The sequence below is a fragment of the Doryrhamphus excisus genome, chromosome 19 (assembly GCF_030265055.1).
Source record: "Doryrhamphus excisus isolate RoL2022-K1 chromosome 19, RoL_Dexc_1.0, whole genome shotgun sequence".
NCBI lineage: Eukaryota > Metazoa > Chordata > Actinopteri > Syngnathiformes > Syngnathidae > Doryrhamphus > Doryrhamphus excisus.
This window is the reverse complement of record NC_080484.1, coordinates 10,327,120-10,342,862: the sequence shown is the minus strand read 5'-3', so window position 1 is coordinate 10,342,862 and position 15,743 is coordinate 10,327,120. Positions and strand designations below refer to the sequence as shown.

Sequence of the window (15,743 nt, the reverse complement as noted above, 5' to 3'; positions counted from 1 at the left end):
TGGGTCTTTAGCCCAAAGCGTGTCCGTAATGACATACAGTGTTTTACTCGGAAAGAGAAGCTAATGTGTGTCTGTGTCTTGTAGACTACAAGAAGATGGGCAACATGACGGGCACGGTACGCAAACACACCCCCACCCTGGAGGCGCTGCAGGTGCTCTACAAACGCATGCGCTACGAGTACGAGTTCTACAACTTCATCAGGGACCAGTTCCACCTCATGAAGAAGAAAATCGGACTCAAATCCGCAGCCCAGCCGCCGGCGTATTCACCGGATTTCCTGCGGGAATTGGCCCTGCGGACGCCCCAGCCTCTGGACGAAGACGAGGAGCTGGACACAGACATGGAGGACGCAAACAGCTGGCTCGTCCATCAGTAACAAAAAAAAAAACGCCTGAGGAGTGGACATTGCCTTTCCTGCCCTCCACGCCGCGTCCTGAGGAAGCGACGGCGCCTCGCGAAAAAGTGAGTTGGATTTGAAGTAGATCCGAATAGGCGTGGACGAACTCGCCACTCTCGAGGTTGGCGCGCTGCAAGTACGAGGTGTTCTATTTAAACGTTGACAGGGGATCACAGAAAAATCATGCGGTTTTATATGAAGTGCGGCTTTCGTTTCTGCTTGTTGGAAGCTGTTTTATGCTGTATTCTCCAGGAGAGATGAAACAGCTACGTTTACTGTCGGGGACGCGCCCAAAGGATGGGAACGTACATTCTTAAAAAAAGCCAAACCATGACTAGAAGAACTAAACATGTTTATGTATATCAGTCTAGTGCCGTGTGTTAGTAACTATGTGACAGGAAGTTCTATTCAGCCACGTTTCCACCAAGCACCACAGTTTGTCCTTTCAATTCTTCCATGTCAGTGAACTACAGTCAGGTGTCCTCATTTGCTCCCGTTCTGCACTCCTGCTTCTACTCCTGAATCACTGCACACAAAAGGGGGAACATTATATTATCAGGAAAATCTGACAAATATTTTTTTTTATATTTTGAGAAACAAACAAAGAATGAAGTGGAAAATTTTAATATTATGATCTAAATATCATAGGAATAAAGTCATAATAACAGGAGAAACGGAAAGTACAGCAGAAATATTTCCAGAATTAAGTCAGAATATTATGAGGAAATGTGATGCCATTGTAGTAGCATAGAATTTTTATTATATTTTTTTCATAAGTCAGAATATTATAAGAAACAAAAAAAATTTAGTTGTAATTTTTGAAAAAATTTGTTATAAAGTCATAATATTGCAAGAAGAAAATTTCCAAGAAAAAAGTGTAATAAAATTGAAAATATTATCATTAATTAAGCAAAAGCAGAAATTCTATAAGAATAAATTCAAGATTTTCAGATTTAAAAAAAATGCTGTATTCTACAAAAAAGAAAGTGGTAATTTTATGAGAGGAAATTGATAATATTTGATATTTGGTAATATTCAATTGGTAATAATTTGAGGAAAAATGTTGTAATTGTATTACCATACAGTTTAAATATGTGTAAAAATATATATATTTAAAGATATTAAAGATTAAAGATAAAGAAACAGCAGAGGTTTTTTCGGCATAAAGTCCAAAAAAAGTTGCAATTTTATGAGAATAAATATAAAAACATAAAAAATAATATAAAAGTGAAATATATATTTTTTAATCAGTTTAAAGTAAAGAGTCTAAATATACATACATACACACATGCATATAGTATATAAAAGAGTATAAGAGAATAAAGTTGGGTTGGGGGAAAGTTATAATATAATGGGAATAAAGGCAAAATATTACTGGAAGTAAATCATAATATTATGAGGAAAAAATTAACAGGAGGAAAGTTAACAAATTAACTGCAAGTTTTGGAAAATAAGGTTGTGGGGAAAAGTTCTGATATTGCAGGAAAATTGGGAAAAACATTTTAGTACCATCTCACCTGTGACACAAAGATGAAATGCATATTTTTCTTGAAATATATGACTTCTAAGAAAGTTTTGCTTTACAAAGTATCAAGTGGCCATTGCATCCTTTCATTTTTCACTATGTGGCCTTCATCGGAGAAAGTTTAGCTAGCATGGATTCTAAAGAATTTTAAGCACAACACATAGGGGGCGCCACAATCATGCTAAAAATGAGGCCACCATACTGTTTGTTTATTGCTTTGTTGAACTGATTGGCAGGTTGAGACGTCACGCTATTTACGTAGCAGGATTACTTCCCAAACTGAAGTGATTCTCTTGGTGGAAACGTGGCTTAAGTCAGATGAATTTTATTGTTAAAGGTATAAATGAGGGTTAAACCGAATGCACTCTGTTATGAATTCAAAGAATTCCAGCCAAGTGTGTATGTCTGCCTGAGTTTGACACCGGAGTATTTTAGCAGAGATTTAGAGTTTGGCAATGTTTTAAAAGTTTATTTGTTGGGACTTCAGCTTGGCCAGATGCTAAAAAAATAATAATAATAACATATTGATCTTGCTGCAAAATTAGACGACTATGGTTATTCCTGGTAAGGCATCAATCATGTCGGAGCTGAGTTAATTCAGTTTTATCAATGATGCTTAATATTTCCTCAAATAATGGCACTCATTAAAAAAAAGGTAAAAAAAAAAGGTCAAAATGAGGTCAAATGAAAATATATGGAAGGCACATAAATGACACATTCAAGGACGTTGATGATGGTCACTAGGTGGCAGTCATGTTACTGTGGGGTTCCGGTGAGACACACAGGCACCAGATTTGATTGCAGAAACAACAGGCTTTTATTGCAGGTTTGAATGATCTCACATCAGGCCCAATGATCCCTCATATATAATAATAAAAAGAAAAACACTGGCTACTATCTCAACCCCCAACATCACTCAGGAAGAAATTTATAGTAACACACGTCTTATTTATGTCTTAAATAGTTTATTTACTCTTATTATATGTCTACTATATTGCGTAAGAGTGTGAAGGTGACTATAGGGGTGTTATTTCAGGTCTAGAGGGCTCTAATAATGTTAAAAAACACATTTAGAAGGTAGTAAACAGGTTTTCTATGCTCTAGCTATGGAAATATCCATCCATTCATTTTCTATGCTGCTTATTACGAAAATATAAAAATATGAAAATATTCCATTTATATAAATAAGGAATCTTACTCGGCGGAAATTTGCTTATCGCAGTTGGGTCTGGAACCAATTAACCGTGATAAATGAGGGATTACTGTATTTGAGGTTTTTGTCTATTTATTTATTTACATTGCTAGTCAAAAGTCTGGAGACACGTTCTTAAAAAAAACTGTAAAAATGGGAAAAGCTGAGCTAAATGTATAGCAAAGAAGCTAAAATGGGATATTAATCAGTAATTTTAACAAAAAGTTGTTTTGTTTTTGGGTTTTTTTTAGCCTTTTTACAAAATAATTAAAATACATGAAAAAATTGTCCCTCACATTCTTTTAGTTTCAGTATGCGGCCCACTGTGGGTTTGATTAAATTATTAAAAATGACATTTAAAAAAATGTATAAAATAAACTATTTTATTTGCTTAAAAAATTTTACCATATATTTTAACATATATATATTCCATCATATCCCATAGCATAAGGTCCTGTGGACAAAAGCTGCCTTCCTGCCATCTTGTGGCCGCCTTTTGTTTACTGGTCCTGTGTATAAAACTGTTTGCTGCCATCTTGTGGCTTCCTGGTGCTATTGCATCGATATTCCATTGGACCTGTTTATAAAATCGCTCTTGCTGCCATCTTGTGGCCGCCTAGTGTTACTGCATCGATAGTTACAAAGTGTTTATTTGACGTGAAGCGTTTATTAAGTCAAGCAGTTGGACGCACCCAGCGTGTAATTGATGCAGAGGCCATTATTTGAGGAACTACACTATTTATTTATTGTATCAGAAACCCTTTTTTTTACAAAGATCGAAGGTGAGGTAGCAAAGGTCAAAGGTCAAGGTACGTGTTGGTGTCAGCACTCTGCCCGGCGCAGTTTTCCCCTGATATTCTTTAAGCTAGCATATTGCTATTTATATCTGTCAGCTAGCTTGGTTCAAAGGTACCGGGTGCCATTTGTAGCTAGGGGCAAAGGTCAAGTCAGGTCACTCGGTACATGTTCCGTGTCAGCGCTAACGCTGCTCGTTGCTCGTCTACACTTTCTTCATGTGTCTTTACTTTGTGTATACTTTCAATTTCTCCTGCAGCAGCTAAAGTGTAATAAAAAGAAACCAAACTTTCCCAGACAACATTAAACACGAAAGTATTTCATCCTAGCTAGGTCGTCTTCCAACAAGTACGTGCTTTTACGTCCTGGTGTGTCTTTTATAATTTATTATTTTCTATTCATTTTGCAAGCAGATCAATTTCTCAGGAAGGAAATAATCAACTGTGTAATAAGTTCCAACATGGCGGCTATTTAAAAAAAAAATAGATCTATTTCTGGCATTCCGCAGGAGAAGTCGAAAGAGCTCCTCTAAGCGTCATTCCACACCCCTCCAAAATAAACTTCCTCAGAACAGAGCTCATGTCTGTGGGGTCATTTGTTTTTATGCTAACATTAGACGACAACATCATGCTAGCTGAAGAAAAACTCAGTAAACAAACTCCTGTCGCTGACTAATGGTGTCATTTTAAGATGTGTAGCAAAGCCTGATTTTAAGGCGCTAAAACACAAAGTTACAAAGTATACGTCCCATTCCACAGCAAAATTAGTTAACTTTTCTGGACTTTAGCGATACTGTAGCATCAAACTCCATTCCTTTCACTGACTCCAGTTACTCAACAAAAGTCAACATTATGAGACAAAGACAAATTAAGAGATAAAAAGTCATAATTCTGAAATAAATCCATAATTCTGACGTAAACGGTCATAATCATGAGATAAAAAGTCAAAACTACAAGGTAAAGAGTCATCATGATAACATAATTCCATAATTATGACATAAAAAGTCGAATTTACGAGATAAAAAGTAATAATCATGACATAAAAAGTCAAAATGATGAGGTAAAAAGTCATCATTTTGACATAAGTCCATAATTATGACATAAAAAGTTCACAATTATGTGATAAAAAGACAAAACTACAAGGTGAAAAGTCTTCATTATAACACAACTCCATAATTATGACATCAAAAATTGGAATTACGTTTAAAAATGTCATATTTAAAAGATAGGAAAGTCAAATTATGAGGTCAAAAGTCACCATTATGACATAAGTCCTTAATTATGACATAAAAAGTCAAAATTACAACATTAAAAAGTCATAATTATGACTTTAAAAGTTGAAATGACAAGATAAAAAGTCATAATTATTAGGTAAAAAGTTATAATTATGCCGTAAGTCGATAATTATGATATAAAAAGGACACAATTGCGTGATCAAAAGTCCAAACTACAGGGTAAAATGTTATTATTATAACATAACTCCATAATTATGACCTAAAAAGTCATGATCGAAATGATGAGGTACAAAGTCCTAATTCTGGCTTATGAAAAGTAGAAATTAAAGCCTTTTTCACATGGCAGTTTCTATGTCATAAATTAGTCTTTTTATCTCCAGGTTTCCTTTTGTCAACAAGCGGCAGCAGAGTAAGAGAGTCAAAAGAGATAAATACCCGTGAGTTCCGGTTCAGTAAAAGACTTGTGACTGTTGAACGACTCGGCCAATACTGCCACCGGGTCCAGCTAATAACCAACGTAAAATACACAAGAAAAGAAATCAAAATCTACCCTTTGAAATAATATTGGCCATCATATTTATTAGATGTAAATACCAACAAACATTTGATGCAAAATGAATCGTGTTGATTGTTAAACTGCTTGAATGTCTTCCATCAGCTGCTGCTGTTAAATATAAAACACAGTACAAGAAAGTATTCACGTCTTTGGTCCAAACCTTTTCAATCCAGTATCAAAACACTGCATGATCTAAAGATGAGGTGTAATATTTGCCCTGAGAATGAAAGAAACGACAATGGAAGTAAAAAAAAAAAAAAAAAAAAAAAACCCAGGCAGTTTTAGCGTAACATTGTACGATGTAGCGTACGGCTGTTATTTTTATTTTTTGTCCCGTATACTATATGCGGCTTTAACCAGTACAAATGAACACATCATTGAAGACCAAATAGCTGGTCTTTTTGCACAACAACATGTCTAGCTCGGGTAAGTCAATAGCGCCCCCACCCCCACGGTCTGTCCGTCACACGTTAACGTACTTTGTCACACGTGCTGCTTCAGCTCCACCCCATCCTCAGCATCCTTCCCCCCCAGCGTGGACCTCTTCTTCCCGGGGCTGTGTCCCAACGCCTCGGCCTCCTCCAGGGTGGTGGTCAGGGGCCGGCCCAGGGTCTCAGGTAACAACATGGTCAGAATTCCGATGATGAAGGCCAGGATGCCCACGATTAACTGATTCATAACGACAACATGATGCTCATATTTATTTAAAAAATAATACATATCAAATATTATCTTTTTATTTAAAAAATAAAAAAAAATACTTCTCAGAATTTTATCACATTTTTCTGCCAAAAAAAATATTCTTATAATATTTGTCATCATAAAATGTGTGACTTCATTTTTTGTAATATTAAAAGTTTTTATTTTGAATATATATATTTTGATAATACTAATCTTATTATTATTTAGGAATATTTCTTCACAACATTGAAAAACCTTTTATTTCAACAAAAAATGTATTCTTGTAATGTGACTTTTGTAGCAACTATAATTTTGTGCTTGTAAAATGATTTATTTATATGATAAATTATATATTTATTATTTATAAAATTTATTTCCCTTTATATGACTTTATTCTCATAATATAAGGATATTTCTCCCAGAAAATGCACCTTTAAAAAAAAATACAATTTTAAAAACAACATTTTCTTTTGTTATATTTTTCTTTTTGAAAAATCATACTTTTAGCACTATTTTCCTGCCAAAAAACACATTTTGTTCTTGTAATATTATCTATGTATATGATACATTATATATTTATTATTCATATAAAAAATATTTCACTTTGTATGACTTTATTCTCATAATATAAGGATATTTTCCCCCAAAATATGCACCTTTTTTCTATATTTTCTATATTTTTTATTTTAAAAATCACACAAAAATGACTATTTTCCGGCAAACAAAATAACATTTCATTATTGTAATATTACAGCTTTTAACCTAAAAAATACAACTTAATTCATGTACTATGTTTTTCCTCAAAATTAAAGAAAACAACTTTTTAAATAATTTTATTTTTTTAAAGGCTGCATGTTATGCAATATTCTTTCAAGTTAATATTATATTAAATATTAACTTTTTACAGCATCATTTTCTTTAAAAAAAATCATTTTCACAATATTAAAACTTTTCTTTAAAGATGATAATGATAGTGACTATATGTTTTATCTGTATTCATTCCATAGTGGCCCTTTTATGTCTTGTGACTTTGGCCCTAACACTCCTCAGTAACAACCAGGCATACCTGCGGAAGGTAGATCCAGACATCCGCCAGGTAGACGCAGAACGGCGCCACCACGCTGCCGACCCGACACATCATGCTGCCACTGCCCACTGCCAGGGACCTGCAAGGAAGACAAAGATAAGTACTGCACCCAAACGTGGCCTCTATTGTTTGTTTTTACTGTGAAGATGTAGCTGGCTGCACCTGATGATGGTGGGGTAGAGCTCACACGTGTAGAGATAGATGAGGCCGAAGGCGATGGCGATGGCGAACTTTCCAATCATGCACAGAGCGATGGCCAGCGCCTCGATGTCCTAGACAAAAGTTTGATATTTAAATTTGATATTTTAATAAACGCCTAAAAAGTATTCATCAAAACATTCATCACTCACGCCATTTTTACACTAGCTACACACACTTTTATTTTACGTTACGTTAGAGATTTGAGATAAAATTAAATAAATTTGAGATAAAAAGTAAAAATTCTGACATATAAAATCAAAACAATGAGATTAAAAAATCATAATTGTGAAATAAAAAGCCAAATTAAGATATAAAGTCAGATGAAAAGTCCAAATTATGAGATATAATGTTGAAATTATGAGATGGTGAGATATAAAGAAATTACAAATTTGAAATTAAAATTGAGATTAAATGTCATAATTTTGAAATAAAAAAATTACATTTTGAGCTAAAACGTTGGAATTAGAAGATGATAGAAAATAGAGAGATAAAAAGTCAAAAATATGAGATAAAAAGTTTAAATGACCATTCATAGTTATCAGATGACAAATCCAAATTATGTGATATGAAGTTGAAATTATGAGATTATGAGATATAAGTCAAAACAATGAGATATATAATTGTGTGCTTAAAAAGTCATAATTATGAGATATACAGTTGAAATTATGACATATAAAGTAAAAATAACGAGACAAAAAGTCAAAATTATGACAAAAAATCATAATTGTGATATAAAAAGTCGTAAATATCAGATAAAAAGTCAACTAGGAGGTAAAATCAGATGAAAAGTCAACATTATGAGATTTGAAGTTTGAAATTGTAAGATAGGAAGTCAAAATTATGAGACAAAAAGTCATAATTATGAGATAAAAAGTCAAAATTATGACATAAAAAAATCATAATCGTGACATAAAAAGTCATAAATATCAGATAAAAAGTCAACTAGGAGATAAAATCAGATGAAAAGTCAACATTATGAGATATAACGTTGAAATTGTGAGATAGGAAGTCAAAATTATGAGACAAAAAGTCATAATTATGATATAAAAAGTCAAAATTATGAGACAAAAAGTCATAATTATGAGATAAAAAGTCAAAATTATGACATAAAATGTTATAAATATCAGACAAAACGTCAACTAGGAGATAAAATCAGATGAAAAGTCAACATTGTGAGATATAACGTTGAAATTGTGAGATAAGAAGTCAAAATTATGAGACAAAAAGTCATAATTATGAGATAAAAAGTCAAAATTATGACATAAAAATCATAATTGTGATATATAAAGTCATAAACATCAGATAAATCAGATGAAAAGTCAGCATGAGATATAATGTTGAAATTGTGAGATAAAAAGTCAAAATTATGAGATAAAAATCATAATTGTGATATAAAAAGTCATAAATATGAGATGAATCAGACGAAAAGTCAACATTATGAGATACGATGTTGAAATTGTGAGATAAAAAGTTGAAATTACGAGATGAAAAGTTCCAATTATGATAAATAAAGTCCAAATTATGAGCTAAAAAGTCCAAATGATCCTAAGTGAGCAGTTTGAGTTATGTCAGTTGTGTTATTGTGACATTGTGACATGATAATAACTTGTGTACCTGCTCAGTGTGCGATAGAATTAGTGTACCAATTGTGTACTTCCCACATTTGGTGGTACACATTTGGTGGAAACAAGCGTATCCCAGTGTGAAACAGACAGCGACACCCGCTGCTAAGGATAGACTGAGTGGAAGCTGATCCCACCCAAGAAGATTTATTAATAAAGTGGTCTATTTATTTCCTTCAGTGCAAACGGCGGATCTACCAGGAAGTGCTGATATTGTGACAATGTGGGTCACTACACAGGTAGCAGCCTACATCCAGTGCTGGGAAATCGTTTTTTCCACTATGGCAACACGTCAGTGTCATTTGGCTGTGTTCCCAAGGCCGTGTTAACTTGGACTTTGTGTCGCCGCTGTTTGCCAAGTCGGCCGCAGCCTACACACACACACGCTGGCTTACGTACGGCGGGGACTACGATGATGAGCACGCAGGCCGTCCCGGCTAGCAGCAGAGCCGGGGCGCACGTCTTCTTCCGACCAATACGGTCCATTGCGAAGCAGCCCACTAGATAGGAGGGAAGCTCCACCGCACCTGGAAGCAGCCAATCACAGCGGGGCTTAGTCAGCGGTTCTGACACCCGATACGGGCCACCCAAATAAGACGCCCAAATACCAGGAAGTGGCTTCCAGTGGCAAACTGCTTGAATGGGAATTTAGATGAGGAGATTGGGTGATATGTAATATCATATGCTAATATGCTAATGCTAATCATATATACATACGTATATTCCAGGTAGTACAGTATACTTACCAGCCAGGAAGAGGTTAATGTACTGGTTTCCTCCAAGGTTGACGGAGCCCAAAGAGAAGACGTAGTATCCCAGGCTGCCGATGAACCAGATGGCCCACACGGTGCACGTCCGCCCCGCCATCCTCCAGCTTCCAAACAAATCCAAGATGGACAGCTTCTTCTCCGCCTCGGCCGGCTGCACCTCGGCCGCCTCCTTCTCCAGCAGAGCTTTACCATTTTGCTCCGACTCCAGGAGCTCCTCCACCTTCAACCTCAACTCCAGGCCGTTGACACGGGCCATGTGGTCCAGAAGGGTTTGGGCTTCCTTGTGGCGACCTTTGGCGATCAGGTAAAATGGCGTCTCGGGGAACTTCCAGCAGAAGAGTAAGAAGGGCGAGGTGCACAAGGAGAGGATGATCTGGTAGATCCACCACTCTCGCACCAGGTAGCCGGTCAGAGCCACCACCATGATGCCCACTGCGAAGGCGGCATGCACATGCATGGAGGTCCACGTGCGCACCTTGATGCCAGTGAACTCTGTCACGTAGACAAACACCACCACCAGATAGCCACTGGACGCCTGGTAGATGTTGAGGAAGTAGATGTTTAGATGCACACTGGATGCAACGGCAACAACAACACATTCACACTCAGTCTATTGGAAATGCAGCCTACGTTTTACAGCAACACTAACCTATCATGCAGGAGGAAAAATGTGATGACGACCATAGAATGTCTACAGGACACATTAAACACATTAAAATGTCTTTATTTTCTTTATGTCTTTAAAATGTCTATTATATTGGTAACAATGTTTATTATATTTAGTATAATAAAAATACAATATATACTGTAAAAAATATTCATAAATAAATTATTCAAAAATAAATGAATAATCTAGAGATTCCATTGTGATTGTGTTTACTTTTAACATTTTTAAACATCTAAACATTTTTAGATTTTTTTAATATTAAAATTATACAATTTAAAAACATTTCTTTAGTTTTAAATTTTTACATATTCTTCAGTTTTAGTTATTTTTGTATTCAAAAATACATGAAAATATTTAAATACTTTAAATTTAAATAATTTTCAGAATTTGTCATATTAATACTGTAATCATAAAAAATTATGAATAAATGTTTGTAAAATTTTGTTTCCTTTTTAAATTCCATAATAAATTAATATATTTAAATACTGTACACGGGACATAAAAAACTAAAACAAAATATCTGAAAATTCTGTTGCCGTTGTTTTCGCTTTTTTTTGCTTTTTTGCAACAAAAACATTATTTTTTTCAGATGTTAAAATAAATATATATATTATTATTATTATTATTATATTTTAGTTTTGAATAGTTATTATATATATAGTATATTATATTATATGTATATATATATATAGTGTAACCGAATATAACAATCAATTAAAATATGTATGTTGCTGGTTTTTTTTATTTTATCAAACAAAAAAATCCTAAATTTTCTCATTTAAAAACACATAAAAATTAAGACTAATTTATTTATTTTTTTCCCAAATAACTTTGCATGTTACATGCTAAAGCTAGAAGATATGTACACATGGATAACTTTAAATACAGTGTATATTAGCGTGTGATGCATACGGCCCCCTTAAAGCTGTCCAAAGCCCTCCAGTGAGTGCTTGCAGGCCTGTGCTGTATTATATGCAAGTTGTTTACCAGGCCAAAGTGTGTCAGCATGTGAAACACAACAGCTGAGTGGCAGTGAGGGGTTGGGAGGGAGACTTTTTAACAGAGGACTCAACTTTACAGCTGCACAGGCCAGTGCCGTAACCGGAATGATTATTCAGAGCTTATGAGCGTATATAGTCTGTTATTGATGAGGTCAATGTGGAGATGCACAAACCATGAACTCACCATGGCCAGGAGGAAGCGGAGCGCCACAAAGTAGTAGTAGTTTTTGGAGAAGGCCACACAGACCCCCAGGGCAAACTGACAGAAGCTGGTGAACATGAGGATCTTCACTCGTCCCACCCTGAAGTTGATAAGAAGCTATTTTGTTACCTATATACTGTCTGAGCCCCTGCCTTTTCTTACCTGTCAGCAATGTCCCCAAAAACCAGGGCCCCGACCAGCACCCCCAACATAAAGGTGGGTTGGCACAGCTTGGCCAGCCAAGCTCTGTCACAGACCAGGTCCCAGTCGGTCACGATGCTCTGGTACACCTCACTGTGGTCGTAAGCAAAGTTCCCATCGCAGACCTCCACCGTTTTATTGCCGTCAAAGTTGTACGTAAAGTCTCTGGGGTCCACGCGTAAGGCTCGCTGGCACCGGCCCAGCTCCCACTGCTCCCCGTGATGAGTCCTCACCACCAAAGGACCCGTCCCGGCTTTGAAGACTGGCAGGAAGTCCTCTACATTATATCCTGTCAGGTTGCCGTATAAGACTTCTGTGATGTTGCCGGGGACGCCGCAGACAAAGTTGGGGGTCTCCACCAGGAAGACGGAGGCTAGGTAGTGGATCCCGCAGGCCATGGCTTGGAAGGTGGCGGCAAAGTACACACATGCCTGAAACCTGCGAATGAGGAGAAGACATATGAGGTAAAGATGGGTGCTAGCTTGATCATGCTACATTGCAACATGTACATTCATTTCAAACATAGTTTATATTTCATATATTTTTCATATAAGTTTAGAAGTACATGCTTTTCATTGGACAGGGATTGATTTTTTTTTCCGCATGTATCTCCACATTTACACAGGAGCCATTCGGAAGCTGAAGCTGGACTGAAATGCTGTGGAAATACGCTAAAACGTTAATTAAAAGTAAGAGTAAATTGGCAGTTTGAGCTCAAAACGGGAATTTAATATTATTATTACGTGTTTAGTGTTGTGTATTAGGTTTTTAAATATATATCTTTTATAAATTTATAAATATTTTTGAAATAAATGCTTAACAAAAAAACATGTATTTTTAATGTAACTTTTTAAATGCATATTAGTGTAATATTGAATTCAAATGAATGATTATAAAATATAAATGCGTACATTCTTATTGTAAAACTGATTTTTTTTTGATACAGCACTGCAGGTGTTCCTAATAAAGTGACCAATAAGTTCAAATTCCCACTTAACCACCGAAAAAACATACAAAACAAACACTGTGCGTAGCTGTGACTATAAAACAAGAATCTGTACATGGCGACTACAAGGTGGCGTTACTTTTCCAACAACAACAACACTACACAACAATAAAAGTTTACATACCGTTTGAAATGTCCGAGTTCGTCAAATATCCTCTCAACGGTCATTTTGCCAGGGGGTTCTCCGTTTGTGTGTGTGTGTGTGGATCCACTGCGTGTACACGTAGACTGCTGCACAAATTTGGACAGGGGTGAGTGGGTGGGTGGAGCACACACACACACACACACACACACACACTGAGGTTTATGTATGCCATGTAGTAATTTCTGGTACTGATCAAAAGTGGTTTAAGGATTGTTAAGCAGAGCCTTCTGTCTTCAGACACTGATTGACAGCTGAGAAGTTATTGATTCTTTTATTTCCTGTGGAAAGAAGGCCAAAATGATATATTTTAGCGTAGGCGCGAGTGTTTGGGCCAAAAAGGCTGCCTCGAGGTAACCTTGGAGCTTCTTTTAATCCACTTGTTAAAAGGGCACCACTCAATAGGCTTGACATTTATAGCGCATACAGAGTCAATGTTTTCCGCAATCAAGGCAAAACTTGAAAAAGAAAATCATGTGACATAACATATATAACATTTCCACGTTTTTCTTCACTGATTTTCGTAAATTCCAACTTTTCTCGACAAAAAAATATTTTATTTTGTAAAATTACCAGTTTTTATCCTGTACAATTTACTCTTTAGTCTTGTAAGATTACGAGACTAATATCGTAAAAGTGTGATTTTTTTTTTAATTAACAATACACACCTTTAATCATTTGATTATGTGATGCATTCAATGGTAATCTTATGCATGTTCAAATGAAATACAAGCATTACCATTATCATTACCATTTATGAGTCCAACTTTCTTCTGTCAATTTTTCTGCTTTTAATCTCCAAACTGCAACCTCATTTTTTCCAAAAAAATTGCAATTTTTGACAAAATTGTTCATTGTTTTTTGTTTTGTTTTCATAACATTATAACTTTTTTTTTAATGTCATATTTCTTTAATGTTTTTAACTTAATGCATTTAAGTTTCCGTCATTTTTCCATTAATATGACATTGTTTCTGTATTTTTTTCCCTTTTTTTCTCAAGATTTTGACATAATTCTTGTAAAATGACTGAAGAGAAAGTGTAACATTATGAAAATAATATGAGAAAGTTGAAAGTGTAATATTCAACGTAATACATTAGCCATGTTTACATTTTCCTCTTTCTGAATGGAATCTTTCCGATGATTTTTCAGAAAACAATGTATGCATGGAAAGGAATATTCCAATCTTCATTCATACATTTTCTACCGCATATCCTCACGAGGGTCGTGGGGGGTGCTGGAGCCTATCCCAGCTGTCTTTGGGCGAGAGGCGGGGTACACCCTGGACTGGTGGCCAGCCAATCACAGGGCACATATAGCTCTTGTCTCCATGCGCCGCTATAATCAAACAGAATAGTCAATGGAGCATGTGCAGTAAAACTTAAACATCAACATCATGTGATACCAACTTCTCCGAGTTTTTCTTTCACTTGTTGGAATAACTCCGTATTGCGAGTTTTTTGTTTGTCCAGTCTTGAAATTTAGTATGGATCAAAAACAAACTTTTGAGTGGGTACAAGATACCTCAATCGGATTGGGGAAAGGAATATTCCATGCCTGTGAATCTGATTATGTTCATTCAGATTGGCACTTCTCTTTCGGAATGAGGTGTATATAAAGGTTAAATTCTTGCCGTTTGAGCAAATAAACTGAATGCAATTGGAATATTTGGGTCCATGTATACGTGGCTAACTGAATCATCAATCACAACGGATCTGATGATGTAAAAGTGCATCGACTAAGTTGTCTTTTCTCTTGCTGTGTTCTACCTATTCCCTCCGTCTGTCCCCTCTTAAGGAACGACACCACTGTCCATTTTAGTCCCCGCTCTGTGTTGTTTTTATTCCGATGCTTCTCCTTTTCGGTCTCTGTGTCCTCTTTTAACCCAGCTGACCCGAGGATTCAGTCTGACAGTTGTTTCCACTCCACGAGTGCAAGATCAGCCATTTCTTGCCGAATTGAAAAACTGAGATGAATGATTGATGTAGTATAAAGTCATAGAGTACATGGTTGCAGCTCTACCGTCCTGACGGGATCCAGCCAGTCCAGTCCTCCACTGCAGACCATCACCATGTCTGTCCTTGATATCACAGCCTCTCGCCATCTGCTCAACAGCTTCGCCAGGCAGCCAATCAACAGGGTTTACCAAAAGCACAACAGCAGCAAAGTGTGCAAAACATGCAGTGGAAGGAAACACACCTTAAAATACCTTCAAATGACCTTGTTACAATAAGACTTTTTAATCTCTTGGAAATGAAATCTACCGATCCATCTTCACACTTTTTGGTTCTTCAAAAAATACTTGTAAGATTAGGAATTGTTATTTTTTTTTTTATTTAAAATAATGTGCCTTTGTTTACAGACTTAAAAAGACTTAGATTAGACATTTTTTCAAAAAAATACGTAAATACATAAATGACATAAAAATATAGTAAACTTGCAATAGTAGCACATTGACACTATT

General features: G+C 35.7%; 2 protein-coding genes across 6 annotated transcripts in view; one reads left to right on the top strand and one right to left on the bottom strand.

Moving 5' to 3' along the window:
* The window catches only part of usta (uronyl 2-sulfotransferase a), a 43,865-nt gene extending 39,380 nt beyond the window's left edge, over positions 1 to 4,485 (top strand). For both annotated transcript variants that reach the window (XM_058057381.1, XM_058057380.1), the window contains one exon: positions 85 to 4,485. In XM_058057381.1, the coding sequence (XP_057913364.1) occupies positions 85 to 377 (293 nt within the window). In that variant the 3' untranslated portion in view covers positions 378 to 4,485. The remainder of the gene's footprint in view (positions 1 to 84) is intronic.
* A 1,223-nt stretch (positions 4,486 to 5,708) lies between these two features.
* On the bottom strand, positions 5,709 to 13,374 carry slc22a16 (solute carrier family 22 member 16). 4 transcript variants are annotated; one of them, XM_058057378.1, is made up of 9 exons: positions 13,263 to 13,374; positions 12,094 to 12,570; positions 11,914 to 12,031; positions 10,038 to 10,596; positions 9,691 to 9,818; positions 7,631 to 7,740; positions 7,448 to 7,547; positions 6,180 to 6,369; positions 5,709 to 5,917 (listed from the first exon to the last, which is right to left on the bottom strand). In XM_058057378.1, exons 1-8 carry the CDS (start codon positions 13,304 to 13,306, stop codon positions 6,184 to 6,186), a joined length of 1,722 nt encoding a protein of 573 aa, XP_057913361.1. In that variant the 5' UTR covers positions 13,307 to 13,374; the 3' UTR covers positions 5,709 to 5,917; positions 6,180 to 6,183. The 4 variants fall into 4 exon arrangements, with proteins under 4 accessions (XP_057913361.1, XP_057913360.1, XP_057913362.1 ...); XM_058057377.1 differs by having other exon boundaries at positions 5,710 to 5,808; XM_058057379.1 differs by having other exon boundaries at positions 5,788 to 5,805.
* Positions 13,375 to 15,743: the final 2,369 nt, after the last annotated feature.

What these genes read in the sequence shown, in the direction of transcription:
- slc22a16 (XM_058057378.1), bottom strand. Translation starts at nt 13,306, where the DNA reads ATGACCGTTGAGAGGATATTTGACGAACTCGGACATTTCAAACG. An exon ending in TCCGCTTCCTCCTGGCCATG is followed by an intron (nt 10,597 to 11,913) that starts GTGAGTTCATGG and finishes AACATCTACCAG; the next exon opens with GCGTCCAGTGGCTATCTGGT. An exon ending in TCTGGATCTACCTTCCGCAG is followed by an intron (nt 6,370 to 7,447) that starts GTATGCCTGGTT and finishes GTTATGAATCAG; the next exon opens with TTAATCGTGGGCATCCTGGC.